Genomic DNA, 19,702 nt, shown 5'->3' on the forward strand with positions numbered 1-19,702 from the left:
CTCACCTGGCGAGCCTGCAAAAACCATCCTGAGAGCGCGCTGCCAGACCTGCTGTGCCTGTGGGCAATCCCATAAGCAATGCCGCTGCGACTCCTGTGCATGGCCGCACCGAGGGCAGGACGCTGGGTGTCTGCCAAAAGCTAGCCAGGCCCCCACAGCCAGTCCTCTATGCGCTGTAAGCCACAGAAAAAGCGTCACCTTCCGGGGCCGGAAGCTGGCCCAAAGGCGCTGCCAGAAGTCCCCAAGAAAGGCAGGGGAGAGCCCCTGTCGCCGCCAATGCTCGGCCGCCGCCGGGGTGCCCGCTATCCTGTGCCTCTGAATCCGCCGCCCCAGCCTCGCTGTGTACTGAAAACAGGGGATGCCTGGGCTGGTAGGGGCCGAGTAGGGATCTCGCCAAAACCACTCACCTGGATCCCACTGAAGGCGAATAAGAGGCCTGCTGTCCCAAGCCCATAATCTCCAAGAACAGTCCTCCCCTATCGAGGCCGGTGAGGGGTCTACATGCCACTGTCTCTGATGAAAGCCGACCACCCGCACCCTCTGAAAAATACAACCCTGGAGCTCATCCAAATCTAGTCGTGTCCTCTGAAGCTGGCCACCCTCTCCCACCTCGAAAGTGAGTGGGGCGACTCTCTCTGCTGTGCCGCAGACCACTAGAAGGATCTCATGCCGAGTAAAGACGCCCATCCACTGTGGAGGTGGAGGGTCCTGTACTGGGGTCCGCCACTCCCGGGGGATGGCCGCCTCAATGTCCTGTCTCATCAACTCTCTGCCCCTCATCCCGCTAAGTCTCCTCTCCTGGGCCTCTAGAGGCAGCTGCTAAAAACATATCCAGTCGTCTAGGGACTGTGCTGGGCCGGAGCTCAACGGGCCCCACGACACGTGAGACCGTGATCCAACCATATGACCATTGGGAAGTCGGATCAAGGGGTTCCAGATCAATGGCTGCCTCAGGCGCTCCTCATCGGTGCCCGGGGAAGTCTGGAAGAGTGACGGCCTCAGATGCGCCCAGGCCCTTAGAAGGCTAGCTGCAAAACGCTCCTCGAAGCCAAGGCCCACTCCTCTGGATCGCTGCTCTGTAAAGATCCACCTGATGCTGGGGGTCCAGGGGCCGCTAAGAGAAGGAGTGCGGCTGAGAATCCTGGAAACAAGAAACTCCTTCCACGGCTCAGCGCCTGGTAGGAGGCCACGAACCACCAACTTGCCAAGCAAAGCTCGGCTTTGGCAAATAGGATCAACAATGCCCAGGCCGCCTCTCTCCCTCGGCTGAGTGATCACAGCCCATGCCACCTTGGCCCTGGCGGGCCGCCCGTCGCCACCGGACCAAAGAAAGTTCCTGATGAGCCTCTGCACACCTGGCCAATGCACGCCCGAGAGAAGGCCCAGCAAGAAGTGATGTACCACATGGTAGCAAGCAGAACCTGGTTGGCCACAACCACTCGGCCAGCCAGAGATAAACGAGCGGTACTCCAATACAGAAGCTTGGAGACCTATAACTTTAATGCCAGTGCTATACAAATTAGTGACAAAGATGATCTCCAATAAAATAGCCAGTGCTTGACAAAGGGTTGCATCCTGCCCAGTACAGATTCATTCCTAGACGGCAAATAAGAGACAACATATGTAATGCTTATATGGGAATGGAGTATACAAAATATACTGGTCTGGAGGTGCCACTACTACAGGTAGCCATTGCCAAAGCATTTGATATAGTGCATTGGGACTTTATTGTTGCCTTCATGAAACATCTAGGGTTTGGTTTGCAAATGATAGAAGTCATCTATTGGTTGTATGCAAGCAGTACAGCTAGATGTATCATTGGGAAAGGATTATCATCACCCTAGACTTTGGGAAAATTGGTTAGGTAGGGATGCCCACTGAGCACAATCTTGTATGCAATTGCCACTCATCCTTTGCTAATGTATATCAATATTCTTACTCGGAAAGAAGAATTACATGGATTGGTGCAGCTAAACGGGTCATCAATGGTTGCATAGGCATGATGACTCTTTTTTCTTCCCAGCAGATACTCCAAGGGATTTGACAGTGATTATGGATGTTTTGCAATTGTTTGGGAGAATAGCCGCACGGCTGAAAATCAACTTTAGAAAGTCGAAGTTGCTACTACTAAAACAAGCCAATCCTTGAATTCTTTTACATCTGTAGCAGTTGGATTAATCTCCGGTATCTCTGGTGCCTCCTCATGTTCACCTTCAATGTAGTCCTAGTAACCTTTTCCCATCACAAAATTTGGCTGATTGGCATAGTATACTCTTTCTAGGAGATGTACTACCCCCAGGCCAAATCACTAGGCATTTGGGATACCCTTTGGGTTGGAACATATCTTTCAAAGAAGCAGTTGCATGGGTGCTCACAAAAGTTAAACAAAAGGTTCATTACCGGCACTTGTCTACATAGCCTTTGCATGTCAGGCTGCGAACAGTACAATCCATTATAATGGCTTACATACAGTTCTTGCCGTTGTTGATTTGGGACAAAAAATTGTTCATGTCATTAGCAAATGGAACTGTTATGGAAAACAAGCACTGATAGGAAGGCTTTAAGGCTATTGAAAATGGAACATGTTTGCAGTCCTAAAATGCATGGTGGGCTGAATATCTTGAATGTGCATTACCATGTACTAGCTCACAAAAGTACCATGATAATATCTTTTCCAGAACAAGGATAACCATGGGCATGAACGTTGGCTGCACTGTGTGCGTGTTAAAGGTTGATTCTTTGGGGCACTGGAATCTCTCCTACTGGGATATCTTGGTAGGTCACCAAGGCTACCCCTACTCTTCTAGATTACCGTGAGATTGGAAGTTTATGCTTATACTTCCGCATCGGGCACATAGGCCAGTGCCTCCTAGAAACACACTTGCAACTAAAAATGTACATTGGAGCAGAGCATTTGATACGCCATTGGCTGTGGCTGATGAGCCAAGAAAAGCTTATTTTTTAGCACAAAAAGGAGTTTGCACCTTGGGAGATGTCATATCTCAAATTTCTTACAATGATCCCCAAGGCTGATGGAAGGTAATTTAGTGTATGATTCATGGAGAAATTTATGAATTTGCCAATGTGTATGCCTCGCAAATTCAGCGCAAAGGACAAAAATGTGGCATTCATTCAAAGATATCCCTGGTGCTCTAATGCATTTAGTTGTGGTGATTTTAATAACTCACCAACATATGATGACAATACTTCACATTGCTCTCACATGATGGCATCTGAAAAGTAGATATGGGACCAAACCCTTATGCATTTACATGCATGTGATCTTTGGACACAAGTTATGATGCATGAAAGGCTATACCTTCCATCATAATGCTTTTAACGATAATTGGGCACATTTAGATCGTTGGTATCTTTTGAATGCAGCGCAATATGATGTATTCACTTGTAAAATGTGGCTGGATCATTCACTACCTAGCCATGAGGATAACTCCTCACATCGTTCCCATATGTTGCGGGCTGAGCGAGTAGAATGGCATAGTATGATTGAGCATTTGCATTCTTTGGATCTCTAGAGACGGCTCATGCTAGACACTCCTGGATTCACAATTCAGCATAATGCTCAGTCGCACTATTTTGCCCGTCTTGATCAATGGTATTTGTTAAATGCAAATCAGTATGATGCCTTTACATGCTGCATATGGATTGACCACACAATGTGTCTGTTTGATCATGCCCCGTTGTGGTTAGCTGTATATTTTGGAATGGGGATTCATGATCCACCTCTGCCACATAAACGATTACTTCTCATCAACAATAGTTACCTCACTCACGATGCATTTGCTGATTTGGTATGCTCGGCTGTGCAACCCCTTTCGTTGCAGTTGAATGAGGATGTTGACATTGCATGGCGTTGTTTTGTTTCACGCATGCAAATGCTGATAAGGGACTATGGCAAGTAGTACATGGGTGCTTTATGGGAGAGGGTGGCAGAGGCCAAAAGGATTGTGCAGTCTTACACTGAACTTAGTCATACAAGACCAGTGGCTGTCGAGGAAAATGTCACACTCATGGATGTTGAATCTTGTATCAAGGACAATGATAAACGAAAGATTGCTATGCTTGATAAGGGATGCTCTTCCAAGTCTTTTTTCAAAGGTCTCCATGCATCTAGACAAAAGCAAGGCATAGCACGTCTTATGTTGTCTGATGGCACGTTTGTCTGATGGCACGTGGACCTCTACCAAGCAACAGCTTGTGGAAATATGTCACTCTCATTTTAGGAATTGTTTTCCTGTCCTATGCCACTTACACAAGATGCATTGGCTGCTCGCACTATGCTTTTAGATGAGGTTACACCGATCCTATCACTTGATGAGGCACAAGGCGTGGAAGAGTCCTTTATGGAGGAAGAACTACAGGCTGCACTTAGAGGTTTGGTCAGAGCCAGGTTATGCCTCGTTCCCATTCCATCTCCTCACTGCTTCCAAGGCCTACCGTTTGCTTATTCCTCAGCCTTGGATAGTGGAACATGGGTGCTGACTCGATTGGAGTGCAAAATTGATTATTGGAAGCTATCCACTTGGCCTTTGCATGTCAGCTTGCAAATTGTCCAGTTGATCATCATGGCGTACATTCAGTTTTACCTTCCTTTGCTACCCTGGACTAGTAAGCAGATTGATACATTTATACTCATGCCATTGCCTCCGGCAAACACAATCGGATCGCAAAGAGCTTCATCTACTCAAACGTGCTTATGTGTGCTCGCCAAAAATGCATGGGGGCCAGAACATTCTCGACATTCACTATCACATGCTAGCACGTAAGGCCACATTGCTTATTGACTTTGCCCTGGACAAAGATGTTGGCAGCCATGTGTGCACACATGAAAGTAGATGCTTATGGTCACTGGGTTTTGGATCACTCGGATGTCGTTTTTGTTCCTCGGCCTTTAGCGCTGGATCACCCAAGAAAGGCTTATTGTCTATCGACTTTGGGAATACGTATGGTATAGGATGTGGTTGATGAGCATGGTATGGTTCTTTCTTTCCCCAGGGCCAGCAGCAATGGCATCTGGGCATGCATCATAGGCCGATATGGCATGCCATAGCTGAACTTCTGGCTCCATTTCAGCCGGTACCCCCTCTTGAGGAGGAGGATTCATTACAGGATTGGCATTTTGATTGTCAGCAGCCGGGTTATGCCTCGTTCCCATTCCATCTCCTCATTGCTTCCAAGGCCTACCGTTTGCTTATTCCTCAGCCTTGGATAGTGGAACATGGGAACAGGCTATGGCACTTGGATAAGCCTTTGCCCTGGTGGAAATTGACTTAAAAAAAGGTGTGGAAGTCAAAGTTGCCACTTAAGCAACGGGTCTTTTTTTGGCGATGCATTACGGGCACGCTGCCGGTTGTCACTCTACTGGCTCAAAGGCATATTGCTCGAGCTTTATGTCGGTGTTGCCGCCTTATGCCCGAGACTGTACGTCACTTATTGTGGAGTTGCTTGCATTCCCGTGATTTTCTTCAACACTTGAGAGCACTGCTACAGTATAGATTCCCTCGACAGTGCTGTGGGTAACTTTTTTGAATTTTTGGCAGATTGTCCCCGGCCTTACCGGGGTATGATGATTTCTCCGCGTGGGTGCGCTTCTGGGCTCTTTGGAACATCTATTCCACCAGAAATCATCTGCATTTTTCTGGTGATGTTGTTCATCCCTTCCCCTATTTTCGTGCTGTCCTACTCCGGTCTCTTCGAAATTGTTATGATCTTGGCTTTCTCTCCAGCAGTTTGGAGAATTTTCCCAAATTTTTTGGTTCGTTCCACCCGCTTCGGGTGACTATGACTGTACATTTTACTATTTAATATAAACAGTGGTTTCACAAAAAAAAAAAAAAGCAAGTTGGCTATGGTGGCTCAAAGACTAATTCAGGGTTAAAACACATGATGAGTAAAATATAGTAGAAGGGTTGTGTACACACAAGAGAGACAACAATATTGGGCAAGATAGTTGATTGATTACTTCATAGGCAAGTGCCCTCCCATACAACTCAATAACACCTAGTCCACCTCTTTTATCCGTTGGCATCTCAACCATGTTAAAATCCCCACCAATAATCCAATGGTCGGCAAGAGGCATCAGTGTAGTGAGAGATTTCCAGAAGGCAATCCTCTCACCTCTATGGTTAGGAGCAGAGAGGTTGAGAATACCAATGCGTGTAGTACCCTGCATAAGAAGGATCCACTGCGCTCTCGCAGGCAAAATGACACCATGTCCAATGATGCAAGGCAAGATCAAAGCTGACACAGAGATACAGACACCACCCTTGGTACCAACAGCTGATGACCAAAAGGTGTGACCCGAGAAAAGCTTGCCTAATCTCCCACACTGGCTAGCATCCAGTTTATGCTCTTGCAAGAGCAATACACCCATAGGTCCACCTGTGATTGCACAATGTAACTGGGTTTTTACAATTTTTTTCAGCCGACGCGGAGAAAAAACCCCCAAGACCCTGAATGTTCCAAGAGACAATCCTCATAAGGACTCGGAGTAGGGATGACCAGATCTCATGGTCGACGAAGGATCCCCTTTAGAGGCGGAAGTACATCTCGCATAGGTAAGGGAGGGAAAAATAATAGAAGGGCTGTGTACACACAAGAGAGACAACAATATTGGGAAAAATAGTTGATTGATTACTTCATAGGCAAGTGCCCTTTTATAGATCTCATACAACTCAATACCACCTAGTGGTTTCATCAAAACAAGTGGTTTAACACTAAACTAGGTGCTAGAGAAGCTTCACCCACAAGCTAAGTGATTTGGTCCCTTTCACATGTACATGGCTTATTTGGCCCCATCCTTCTAGGGATGTATTTGGTGCATATTTCAACAGCAAGGAGGGGGTAATTGGGCCAGGGATGATTTGACAAGGAGCAAAGGGAGAGGTACTTGAAAGAGGGGAGCTTCTTCAAGTGTGGTGAGAAGGATCATGTTTCCCCTCAATGTCCTCTCTTGGTGAAGGAGAGATAAGGAGAGGCAGCCATTAATGAAAAATTGCACATTCAAGAAATTACCAATGAAGAGTATAAAGCTTTTCAAAGCTTGGAACTGCTACACAATTGGTGAAGGAGAGGCAGCCATTAATGAAAAATTGCACATTCAAGAAATTACCAATGAAGAGTATAAAGCTTTTCAAAGCTTGGAACTGCTACACAATTGGTCCTCTCTTTTCAAGTGTGATGGTTGTTCATTGAACAACCTCATTTCCAATGATATGGCCACAGCTATTGGGCTTTGATGTGTTGTGCACAAGAATTACTGGAGACTTGAGCCTCTTTTGAAGCAGTAGATTGAAATCAACATACACAGATATTTGGACAATGAAGATTTCTTAGTCGCAACACTCAATGGATGTGATGTGATTTGGGCAGGCAGGCCTTGGCACATGCGGGTGAATCTCATCAACAAACTCAAAGAGTTTAAACTGTTGCATACCTTGTCATTCGTTCTCCCTCTGTTTGGAGCACAGTTAGCAACAGCTCTAGGTTCAATTTCCCGGTAACAGGATCTGATCCAAGAGCCTACATGCACGAGTAACACTTCCTTCAAGAACGATGAAAGCATCTCATTATGAATAATTAAAAGAGACTCTACCAAGTATTACGTGTTTCTTCTCTTTGAAATATCCTCAAAAGGCAATATTTTGAATGCACTCACACTGAAAGCATGGTGTATGAGCGAGGCATCAAGCTCCATCACAGGTTTATGGTTTATGAAAATTGGTAAGAAGTCGTCGAAACTTATGCTTTTACCTGGCGGGCTGAAATGAATCCCACATGACAAAACATTAAAAAATGGACTAATACAACTTGCATGATGTGATAAAAGACAAAAAAACAATGAAAAGTTTGCAAGAAGAGACTATCAGGCTAATTTTGTGACCCCTTTGATGTTCCAATAGATAGATGAAGACAACAGAGTGGAAGCAACTTGGTTTTTCCTCTAAAAAAGTGCATTTAAGTTTCAAGTAAAACAAATCTTGCATGAATCTGGGGTCAAGCCCAATGAATAAGAAAGGAGGGCTCCTCATGTATATTATAAATGAACTCATTCAAAAAATGTAGCAAATCATTGATAAGATCTCTCGTTTATAAGAAAGAAGCGTGTCCCTAGAAGCCTCAAGCATACTCCCCTCCTACACCCCCAATGGACAGCCCCCATCAGCACTTTGCCCCACTCGCTGGCCATGTTGCGGCTTTGATAGTACATGCTTGGCCCCCCTTTGTCTTCTCCCTTGCCACTACTCTTTTCTTTCTCCTCCTCTTACATCTTCTTTTCCTTCCTGCAGCATTGTTGCTGGAATTAATTCTACACTCACTTTTAACTACCTTGGCTGCTTGTCAGTCCAAAGGTAACTCCATGGCAGTCGTTCCTACTTTATCCTCAACCTATGCCCTTTAAGAGGTGGACATTTGGCTTCTTTCAACCTCCAAGCACCGCTTGAGCTGTTAACCACATTGGTTAGCACTCCACTGCACCTTTTTGTCACGTCTTTTTGGAGCTTACGACTTGTGTAACGTTGGTGAACTATACATAGCCTAGGACATTAGTCTTGTTTGGCTTTTGGGTCCCCAGACACTCCTTGGGTGGCCAGACATTGTACATAAGAGGCTTGCATATAAGTGATTTTTGAATAATGAGAAATTACATAAATCTTACTATCACAATTGAGCCTAATCTTGTGCTCTTGTGGTGATAGCTTGCTTGCTTGCTTTTGATGCTTGCAGGCTTGTGGATTGTGTGTGTGTGCCTGTAGTGAAGATTGCTTGCTTCTCTTCTTCTCCCTCTCCTTCTCCATGCTTGTGGACTGTGTGAGTGTGCTTGGAGTGAAGATTGCTTGCTTCTCTTCTTCTCTATCTCCATCTCTCCCCCATTCCTTGCACTCACGTAGGCGGCGTTGAGGTTGAGAGAGCTTTCCATAGCTCTCTCCCTCCTTGATCCATACCCATTTGCAGAGCTCCATGGGGGTGACACCAACGGAGGCAAGGTTGAGGACCCTTGCCTCAATTGGGGTGACACCAATGGAGGCAAGGTTGAGGGACCCTTGCTTCTCCACAAGAGAGGGTTCTTTGATCTTGAACAGCTAAGGGTGCAAACTGTCTACTTCCAGTACAATTCCAACCACAAGATCTCCCCTGTCTAATTCTCATCCAAGGAGAGTGGAAGTGGATTGATGCCTACTTTATCCTCAACCTACGCCCTTTAAGAGGTGGACATTTGGCTTCTTTCAACCTCCAAGCACCACTTGAGCTGTTAACCACATTGGTTAGCACTCTGCTGCACCTTTTTGTCACGTCTTTTTGGAGCTTATGACTTGTGTAACGTTGGTGAACTATACATAGCCTAGGAAATTAGTCTTGTTTGGCTTTTAGGTCCCCGGACATTCGGCCAGACATTGTACATAAGAGGCTTGCATATAAGTGATTTTTTGAATAATGAGAAATTACATAAATCTTATTATCACAATTGAGCCTAATCTTGTGCTCTTGTGGTGATAGCTTGCTTTTGATGCTTGCAGCTTGTGGATTGTGTGTGTGTGCCTGTAGTGAAGATTGCTCGCTTCTCTTCTTCTCCCTCTCCTTCTCCGTGCTTGTGGACTGTGTGAGTGTGCTTAGAGTGAAGATTGCTTGCTTCTCTTCTTCTCTATCTCCATCTCTCCCCCATTCCTTGCACTCACGTGGGCGGCGTTGAGGTTGAGAGAGCTTTCCATAGCTCTCTCCCTCCTTGATCCATATCCATTTGCAGAGCTCCATTGGGGTGACACCAATGGAGGCAAGTTGAGGACACTTGCTTCTCCACAAGAGAGGTTCTTTGATCTTGAACAGCTAAGGGTGCAAACTGTCTACTTCCAGTACAATTCCAACCACAAGATCTCCCTTGTCTAATTCTCATCCAAGGAGAGTGGGAGTGGATTCATGCCTTCCATGCTTTGATCTTGAACATGATCTTCAAGTGGGATCAGGAGAGTGGGAGTGGATTGATGCCTTCGATCCTTTGAAAAGTCTTCCTTCTTTCAGTTTCACTGTCCGGAATGCTAGACTTCTCCTCACTCGACAAATGCATAGGATCGCTACTCTCAGGCTTCATTGGGAGAGCTATGATATTTCTCTAGTGATACAGCGCAAATATTGGCATAGACTTTGGCACTCATACAAAAGGAGCCACATCTCTCATTTCTTTTGGTTATTCTTACATGGTGGTCTCCCCACCAATTAGTGGAGATCGGTTTTGGTGTAGCACCTTCCTGTCTAGGTGTGCGGCAGATTCTGACACTGTACAACATTGTTTATGGGGATGCAGCATTGCACAGCAGATTTGGGGTTCTGTAGCCCAACTTATGGGAAATTGACTGGCCAAGCCATGCATGTGACTTGGGGGGCAGTTGCTTGGCTCTCCCAGTCCGGTCCGCAGCTTTTTTATGAGGGCAGTGGTATAGATTCTGCTATTTTCATTCGCAGAGGTAAAGCCCAGCATGGTTTATTGCAGGATGTTCCTCACTCTGATTACCACGCCCCCCCCCCCCCCCCCCCCCCCCCCCCCCCCCGAGATAGAGGATTGACACCAGTTGGGAGATTATTGTCAGTATTACAGCATGGCAGATCTGGAGAGCTAGATGCACGGAGGCTATTGAGGGTGTCCAGATTTTTGGGTCTCAGTGCATTAGTACTATATGAGGTGATATCATCCATACTCTTATGGCTACTTGGGCTCGCATTCAGGGCCCTCTCGTTCTGCGCACGCGAAGCGCGTGATATTTATGCGGGAGTGGGACCATGGCATCTTCTTTTCCTCTAGTACCACACGTCTTACATGGCATCATGATGCTCCTCAGTGGTTGAAATCAGCTTACATGTTGGGGTGATTCTATTCTTTTCCGGCTTATAGCTGTGATTGTTGTATGTTTTTCTCATACTTAATAGAAGTCTCTTTCTGAAAAAAATAAAAAATAAAATACATGCATCATTAAGGAGTAATTAGAGCACAAAGTTTGGATTTTTTTGTTCAAACCATTAGGAAGCTTAGGAGTAGATTAATCATCATGTCAACAAAAAATAAAAAAAACACGCATTATCAAAGTTTGGATTTTTTGTTGAAAACCTACAAATTGCTATCTAGTGGACCTGCGAATGTGGCCGACTTGGGTGTGTGAATGCACGTTGTGTAAGGTCTCCACAAACCAAGCCCAAGGATCATTTGACCTAGAGCCGAAACCCCAACAAGGGTTCAGAGACCCGACATCATACGCATCGCATGACCGTGATAGATTGTGGCTAGTGACTCATCACCAAACCATAAGTTTTCCTCGAACCACCCCTGAGCATGAGGTCTAATTGCTGTGAGCTTGTTTGGTACCGATGGCCCCAACCTAGCATCTTGTACCACTAGGCTGAACCACTCACCTTGTAGCTCCATGGCCATGAGGTATTGCATACCCCTGGTAGTCTTTCGGTCTATCGTGTGGATACATCAACAACTCGTAAGTGCCGCCAAGGTCAATAACTTAACTATTATTGGTCCTTGTTTTATTTATAAGCTTTCCTATTTTATTTATAAGGTTTTAGACATTATCAGCCCTAGGCTATTAATTATAAGCTCTTAGCCAATCTAGACCTCAAGTGCCCTTAGCCCCCGTGTGAACCCTCCAGGTCCCCACGCCCTAGCTAAGCCCTAACCCTAAAATAGGTTAGTCCACGTCCCTAGCCCTAACTATAGATTTGTTGGGACGTAACATACTGCCTTTCTTCTCTTCAATTCATGTCTTCGTGAATGCATAAGGAGACAAGCCTATGTAAGCAGATCCCCATATCTGGACATCCATCCATAGCATCTACTCAAGTCTACTGCCTCTTACCTAGGCCAGTAGACCATGCTACAAAGATTCAATTTCTTATTGTCAATCCAACTCTCATCCAAGAGCTGAATCCTAATAGGACATCTAGTCTTAGTGTAACAAACTCTACCATAACAACCCCTAACACAAACCCATAGCACAACTCAACTGTCTGCATTAGTTGTCGGCAAACACTAGTCCACTTAATGCACAAACAAGTCCTATTGCCATGTACTTCCAGTACAATTCCAACCACAAGCTCTCCCTTGTCTAATTCTCATCCAAGGCTGAATGGAGATTCGCCAGGCCACTTTTTCTATTGCAATAATGTGTGAATTCCTAGATATGTTATCTTGCACTGATGGAGAGTTATTGAAGTCCCCTCACACAAATGTATTTGTCAACCATGGATAGACAGCCAATCTTTGAAGGCACAAGAAGGACATGACTACAGTAAGGTTTATGGCTTATTAGTTTTAATTTAGTCCTTACAAGGTTTGATTGATTTCAGTAAGAATCTCTTGTACTTCATGGAAGGATGGAAAAACCCCAAGTGAACATAGAAGGTTATGCATCTGGTCAAGTTTCACTGTAGCGTCGAGAATTCTTTCATCTGGAAACTCTTCTCCCTGTAAAAAATTAACGCAATCACTTGTTTTACTCCTTTTCTAAGTACAAAAATTATGTGACAGTTATGATAAATTAAGGATTCAAAAGTAGAGATTGATGCTGGTGCTTTGTTCAATTCCTTTCTATCTAGGTAGGAAGAAGAACTATTCATATGATACACGGTGTAGTTGGTAGTGAGGGTGTGTGATCCACCAACTACGCGAAAACATGCGCCTATTTACTATTCACACCTTCTGACTATGGAAACATCCTCAGCATTTCGAGATATAGTCTGGATAAAGATCCCCTTCCCCCACTCCCCCGGCCCTTCAAAACCCGAAAGAAAAAATCTCGCTGTGCAGCAGAGATGTGCAAGCAGCCTTGGATACATGCTTCACCTTGTTAGAGCTTGGACAAGCTTTTCATGCCCTGCCAAAGGGCAAGTTGGGGCCTCACCCTTGTTCTTCAACCATTTGGTCTTCTCTTGGGAGACATCGTAGGGTCCTTGCAGGATACTTGGGTACAAAAGAAAATGCCTTCTATGCTCTTAAATGGCCTTTTTCATCTCATCCCCAAAGAAAGGGATAGAATTTCGGTTACCCAAAAGAAGTCAATTAACTTGCTTGTAACTGCCTCTATAAGTCAAAGCCAATGCAGTCAGCTGAAGGTCCTCCCCCCCTCTTCAAAACCCCAAAAAAGACCTCGTTGCAGAAGAGATGTGCAAGAAGCCTTGGATACGTGCTTCACCTTGTTGGAGCTTGAACAAGTTCTTCATGCCCTGCCAAAAGCCTTGTTCTTCAACCATTTGGTCTTCTTTTGGAAGAGACAACGTAGGATCCTTGCAGGATATTTGGGTACCAAAAAAAAAAAGCCTTCTATGCTCTAAAATTGCCTTATTCATCTCATCCCCAAAGAAAGGGATAGATTTTTGGTTACCCAAAAGAAGTCAATTAACTTGCTTGTACCTGCCTCTCTAAGTCACAGCCAATGCAGTCAGCTGAAGGGACCAACCTTTCTTGAAGGATCTGATACATGATACACTCATTGTGCATGGCCATGGATTCAACCAAAGAAGAATCTACTCTCTTTTAAGCTTGTGCAATGCAAATTGGCAAGCGTGGGGACTAGCCCACTGAGATGGAGCAAATATTATGCTACTTTTCTTCCCTTTCTTGGCTTTTACCATTAAAACATGGCTCGCCGTTCAATCAGGTTGTCTTCAATAGTCTATCCCAAGCACTCAATTTCAGAGATAGGCAGCCCATTATGTGGAATAACTGCATGTGTGACTAGATGGAAAGGCTCTTGGTGACTGGTACACATGTGCAGTGCCGTAGATGGGATAGATGTCAGACTCTTCCATTGGTGTCACATGCATAAGGCCTCACATGCAAATATTGAAGCACTGTACATGAGTTTTTTTACTATTGAATTTGTAGTTGCCCCAAGGAACATATGATGGGACTGGCTCAAAATTTTTGAAGAGTGTGGATATGTCTAGCCAAATGGAGTGGATCACCTCCGTTTGTGAGGGAGGGGGATGTACCGTCAATGGCCTCTCTGCATCTCGCCCGCCAGATATGCCAAGCGGTGATACTGCTAATAATCTACAATATCTGACAAACTCCAGTCCTTGGGGTCCACTGTGTAACCGGGACCGCTGAGGCTGGGATGAAGTGGGTGAGGTGAAGGGCAAGGCCAGTGCTGTCCTCCTCATAAAAGAAGGGTTGCGTCCTACTTGAAGTCCAAGCGACCGTTCCCCATGTGATGAATCGGAGGGTGCTCGGCTCAGATGTGAATAGCCTGAGAATCCCGGTTATCATCGGCGTTAGCCCAGAATGCCCGAGATGTGCAGGAGCTTCAGAGACAGTCTACCATTGCTTATGAGAGTGCAGGGAAGCACGGAGGATTTGGAGTGAGATAGTACATCTCCTTGGAAGGATGAGAAAGGACGCTTACATTTTTTTTGGTGCTATCATTTGGTTGACACAGTCGGGACCACATCTCAGTTATGAGAGGAATGGCTGGTGAGTTTCTCGCTGTTGCCGTCTTTACAACATGCCGGAGTCACGATAGTCCCACTTGCACAGAGGTTGGACCATAGTCACAAGGGAACGTCGTTCCAAGCTCTTGGAACGGGGGAACGCGTTCCATAGAGATAGCCGTTCCCGTTCCCGTTCCAAAATGGCACCGCAGACCATGTAAGAAATATAAGTGAACTATGTATCATGTAGAACACATCTATGCATTATCATGGCCACTACTGAGATGGTTTGAGGTTCTTTCTTTACTATGCCTCTTTCCAAAGCATATACAGATATATAAAGTACATTTATAAACACATTTATGCAATGATGTGGCGTTCCCGATTCCGTTCCCTTTTATTCAAGCTTTTCGTTCCCGTTCCAAACAGTCATCCGTTTCCCCAAAACGTTCCCGTTCCCTTGTGACTATGGGTTGGACAGTGCATGGGAGATTATTGCTAGCACTGCAGCCTGGCACATTTGGAAGGCTAGATGCACTGAAGCCCTTGAGGGAGCTTTGGTTTTTCAGTCACAATGCATTTGCAGGATTTGGAGTGATATCATCCACACCCTCGTGGTCACCTGGGCTAGAATCCAAGGATCTTCAAGGGCTGCGAAGAGAAAGCGTCGCCAGTTTGTTTATGAGAGAGTGGGATTATGGCATCTTTTTCACTGCCACTCATATGGGATCTTGTTGGCAGCACAAGGCACCTGATTTGTTGAGATCTCCCCCTTGTTTGGTTTGAAATCTCCCTTTAAGCAATGACATTGAGTCTCCTCAAGGGCGTTACATCCGCTACACTAGGCTGGTTGGCCCACAATGGCGAGCCAGGTACCAACTGCGAGGCTGCGGTGTGCAAAAATCCAGAGGAAGAAAGTAACCTTCTGAGGGAGAAAGCTGCCCTAGAGCCTGTGCCAGTAATCCGCAGGGAAATCCTGGAGTATGCCATTGACCTACCAGTGCACTCTAGCCGTCGGGGTGTCATCTAGTGTCTGTAAGAGAATACGCCCGTTGAGGCGAACCAAATGCTGAAAGAAGAGGATGTCTAAGGCCTCTCAATGGCTGGTCTCAACGGCTCGACGGGTCCCGCCAATTCCACTCTCATAGGTCCCACCGGAAGCGGATCAAGGGGCAGCTCTCCCAAAGCCAAACTCGCCAGGTCGGATCATCGGCTACCTTCACAACAAGGGAAGGGTCGATGTGCCATCGGTAGTTGTTGAAGCCCACTATGCTTACCCATGGGGGGATTGAGGGGTAAGCTTCTCTCTGAGGTCTGCTCTTGGAAGAAGTCATCCATGATCCCCTACCACAAAGGAAAGGGGCTCCTCAGGTGACCTACCTTCCACCACTCATTCCCAACCCCACTGCACCAGACACTATGGAAGCAGCCCCATGACCTGTGGACTTGCTCTTCCCCACCCCGTAATCACCCCATCCTCTGCTACAGATGTGGGGAGTATGGCCACTACCAAAGCTGGTGCCCCCTTCGTGAAGGTGCACCACCCTGTAGGCACCACACAGAATCCAAGGATCATTACACCTGGGATTGGCCCAAATAATTGGCATCCACTTCAACCGACTTTACATTCCAAACAGTTCCACCAACTTGGTTTTAGTAGGAACTCCACTGTCTGCTTGCTCTACTGCACATGGTGCTTCCTTCCCTACCCTTGGTGTATCAGTCACACCCACACAACCATTCAGGTGGATCCACCATCAGCCATAGTGGTCACCTGTGCACAAAAGAGGGCCATGCCAGAAGAACCAACCCATGCAGGGGATTAGCCCAAGGATTGGAATGATGAGATGTTGATATTTTTAATAGAGGGGAATTTTCCGCCGAATCTTACATGGGATCAGCAGAAATGATTAGCATTTTTTTTCCCAGAAAAGAGATCCTTCTTTTAGTTACCAAAAAAACAGCCACACGGGCCGAGTACAATCTCGTCTCCATGCTCTCCTCCCCAGGCTGGCTGCCCTAGGGGGAGGGGGCTACCTCATACAATGGGGAGGAGGGAACAACCAAACCGGTGGTCTATAATGTCAAGTGGGTTCACCACTATTGATAGTGAGAAACAAGCCATGCCGCCTGTCAGGCTAAAATCTGAAAGGTGTTTTTGGTCAGTGTATATTTGGTGCGTGTGGTGTGTGAATAAATTTTGCCCTGAATGCCCTGGCAAGTGTACAGGCCGAGTGGTTTGGCAGAAAGCTGGAATATGCACGTGTTTTGTTTTCCGGAGCAGACGCTGGAGATCTGAAGTTTTATGGCAATAATGTGGTGTACGGGTGGTTACTAAAAGAGGGCACCGACTGGAAATTGATGGGCTTGGTGGTAATGATGCTGATGAAGACGGCGGGCAACTCTTGCATTTATTTGAAAATTATGGGCGCCGTATCTTCTGGAAAAAGTATAAGGAGAAGGAGAGTTTTTAAACATTAGTGGGTGGCCATTACTTGTGGCTTTGAGGCTTTTTGAAAAAAATAAAAAATAATATGACATGGCCAATTAAAAAAAGCTATGTGAAAGCATGGTGGGCTGCCAACTCAACGTCTAGAAGGTGTGCGTAGATGGCCGCTTCGAGAAGGTGATGAGGGTCGAAGTGAAGGGACGCTGCAGAAAAAGAGACGCTAGAGAGAGGAAAAAGACAGTGGGGTCGTCGCCTTGCTGAAACGGGGACGCCTGGGGAGAGGCGAGTGGCTGCCTTGTGTGTGTGAAGGCCGGCGTAGGTATTGGTGCATGAGGCGCTGCAGGTGGACGCCAAGGAAGCCAAGCTGCTGGCGATGGGTGCTGGCAACGGAGAGGTTAGTGAAGCGCAACTGGTAGGCGGGTTATCATTGATGCAGAGGTGGTGGGCCTCCAGAAGGCGAGTTGAGACCTCGAAGGAAACGTGTGCGTGGATGGCCGCCTCAAAGGAATAGTGGCCGAGTAGAAGAGGAGCGGATAAGGAAAAATAGAAAAGGGCTGCTGGGCATAAGGTAGCTGGCGAAGGCAGTCGACTGTAGGTGAGCTGGAGGTGCTGGTCGAAGTGCAGAGAGCAGAGGCGTGGAGCCGCCTAGTAGGTTGGGCGCCTTCTGGTGATTGTGCAGTGCAGCCAGTTCTGCAGAGAGTCTGAAGAGAGTGGTGGTTGCCAAGGGTACAAGGGTGGGCAACTGAGGAGGCCAAGAGATGAGTTGATGCATGGAGGCTGCTTTGGAATGGAAGGCAGCTGCAGGTAACCGCGTGAGAAGGGAGCCGTGGTGGCGAGACGGAGAACAGTATACTTGTGATGTGGCTTGGGCTAGATATCTGAGGATGCTGCGGTGAGCAGTGGTTCGTGGTGCTGAGGATGGTGCAAGGCTCTGGGGGTTGGTGAAACTGCTGGTCTCGACATACAGAGAGTGGGAGCTGCTGAGTGAAGGTTAGCTGGTGTGGGTGCCTTCTGGTGAGAGTAGCTGGTCTTGTGTGGGCGATGATTGCAGGCAGTGCGTGGATGCTGACCACAGAGAGAGCCTTGGGTTTTTGTGTGTGTTGGATGCAGAAGAGGTGCTGATGTGTGGGCTGGAGACAGTGGGGCTCGCCTACGACAATTGGCAGGTAGCAGCTGGGGACAGAGAGTAGCCGAGCTACAGAGAAAGTGAAGAAGGGTTGCTGGTGTGGGCGCCCTCTGGAGATTATAGAGACCGGGAGACAGAGGCTCGGTTGTCAGACGCAAGGGTGTATTTCCCTTGGCAGTAAATCCTGGCCAGAAGTCCTGGTCTTTGGTGTATTTGCTGTTTGTACATGGTTGGTGCTTTGTATGTTTTGTGGAATAATCATCTGTGCATTGTGGTTCTGAGCTGTCTTTATGGTGTGGGTGGGTGGCGAATGTTGAGAGAGTGTTCCAGCCGGTGGCTGGTGGTGCCCCGTTCGTGGTAGTTTTTCCAAGTTTGGGAGGTGGAAGAGCTATAGAGGCAGGTTCTTTCTTCTTTTTTTCACCTCACATCCTTCTGGTGCCCCCACTGAGGAGTTGCTCAGGGATTTCTCTTACGAGGGTGTATGCCCCAGAGTGAGAGATTGAAGGAAGGTGTTTTTGGGTTTTTGCTTGGGATTGGAAGTGAAGTTTTGGGATCAAGATGATGTCTTATCCAGAGTTTTATGGTGGTCCGAATGAGGATGTGGCAGATTTCTTGGAAAGGATGGAGGTTGCATGTATAAGCAACCATATTAATGAGTCGGTACAGGTGTTGCGGCTACTGAACATTTGTTTGAAAGGGGATGCAAGGACCTGGTACAGGGCTTATGAGGAGTCATTAAGGGATGCTGTTCCACGCATTGAGATGACTGAGGATGGATTGAAGACAGCGCTTAGCAACAGGTTCAAGAAGGTGGAAGACCCCGACAAGGTTTGGCATGAGGTGCAAGCTCTGACACAAGGTGAGTTTGAATCAATAGATGATTATATGAAGAAATTTTCTTTGCTATGGGAAACTCTATGCAGGGCCTTGGGAGAAGACCAGGTACCGCCTGATATGATGAAGAAGAACAAGTTTGTAGCCGGGCTTAAGAGGAGTATTCGCTGGAAAGTGGAATTGAAAAAGCCCAGGTCTTATGAGGATGCGGTAGAAATTGCTAAGTCAAAAGATTGGAAACTGCAGCGGATGAATCAGCTGGGGATGATTCCAGTTGTAGCACAGCCGGAGATTCATAGAGTGGAGGCTACACCCATGAGTGCAGTGATCGAGAGGATGAAGCCCACTGAAGCCCAAGCTATGCAGATGATGCCTCAAGCTAGTCAAGGGGTACCTATGGTTCCTGCAGGTTCTGATGAGGGATTGCGACAAGATATGAAGCAGATGGTTGATCTTATGAAGAATTTGAGCTTAAATTTAATGGGAAGTACAGGTGGTGGACGTGGTAGAGGCCGTGGCAATAATCCTGAAGGGGGAGATGGACAAGCAGGATATGGACGTGGTCGCGGTAGGGGCCGTCATTTCATTCCTACATGCTGGAACTGTGGTGAGCTTGGTCATCTGAGTACAGATTGTGATAAGCCTCAGCGTATGGGTGGTGACATGTACCCACTACCTTCACAGCTACCTGACAGGTCAAATGATTATGGTATTGATATCAGGGATCAAGCAGGTCCCAGTGGAATCACAGCTGAAGAGAAGGGAAAAACTAAGGCGATAGATGTGGTCACCCTTGAGAAGACGAAGGAGGCAGAAGCTGATGTGATGCCTTTGGGGAAACGGACGTCACA

At 46.7% G+C, this 19,702-nt stretch overlaps 1 protein-coding gene across 1 annotated transcript in view; it reads right to left on the reverse strand.

Moving 5' to 3' along the window:
- The window catches only part of LOC147604018 (cilia- and flagella-associated protein 251-like), a 212,740-nt gene that overhangs the window by 3,427 nt on the left and 189,611 nt on the right, over positions 1-19,702 (reverse strand). Inside the window, exons 17-19 of the mRNA XM_086795115.1 lie at positions 12,342-12,478; positions 7,676-7,778; positions 7,454-7,539 (exon numbers count right to left, since the gene is read on the reverse strand). Of these exons, the coding sequence (XP_086651241.1) occupies positions 7,454-7,539; positions 7,676-7,778; positions 12,342-12,478 (326 nt within the window). The remainder of the gene's footprint in view (positions 1-7,453; positions 7,540-7,675; positions 7,779-12,341; positions 12,479-19,702) is intronic.

The sequence above is a fragment of the Cibotium barometz genome, chromosome 62, assembly GCF_041138505.1.
Source record: "Cibotium barometz isolate CiBa-2024 chromosome 62, ASM4113850v1, whole genome shotgun sequence".
NCBI classification, from domain to species: domain Eukaryota; kingdom Viridiplantae; phylum Streptophyta; class Polypodiopsida; order Cyatheales; family Cibotiaceae; genus Cibotium; species Cibotium barometz.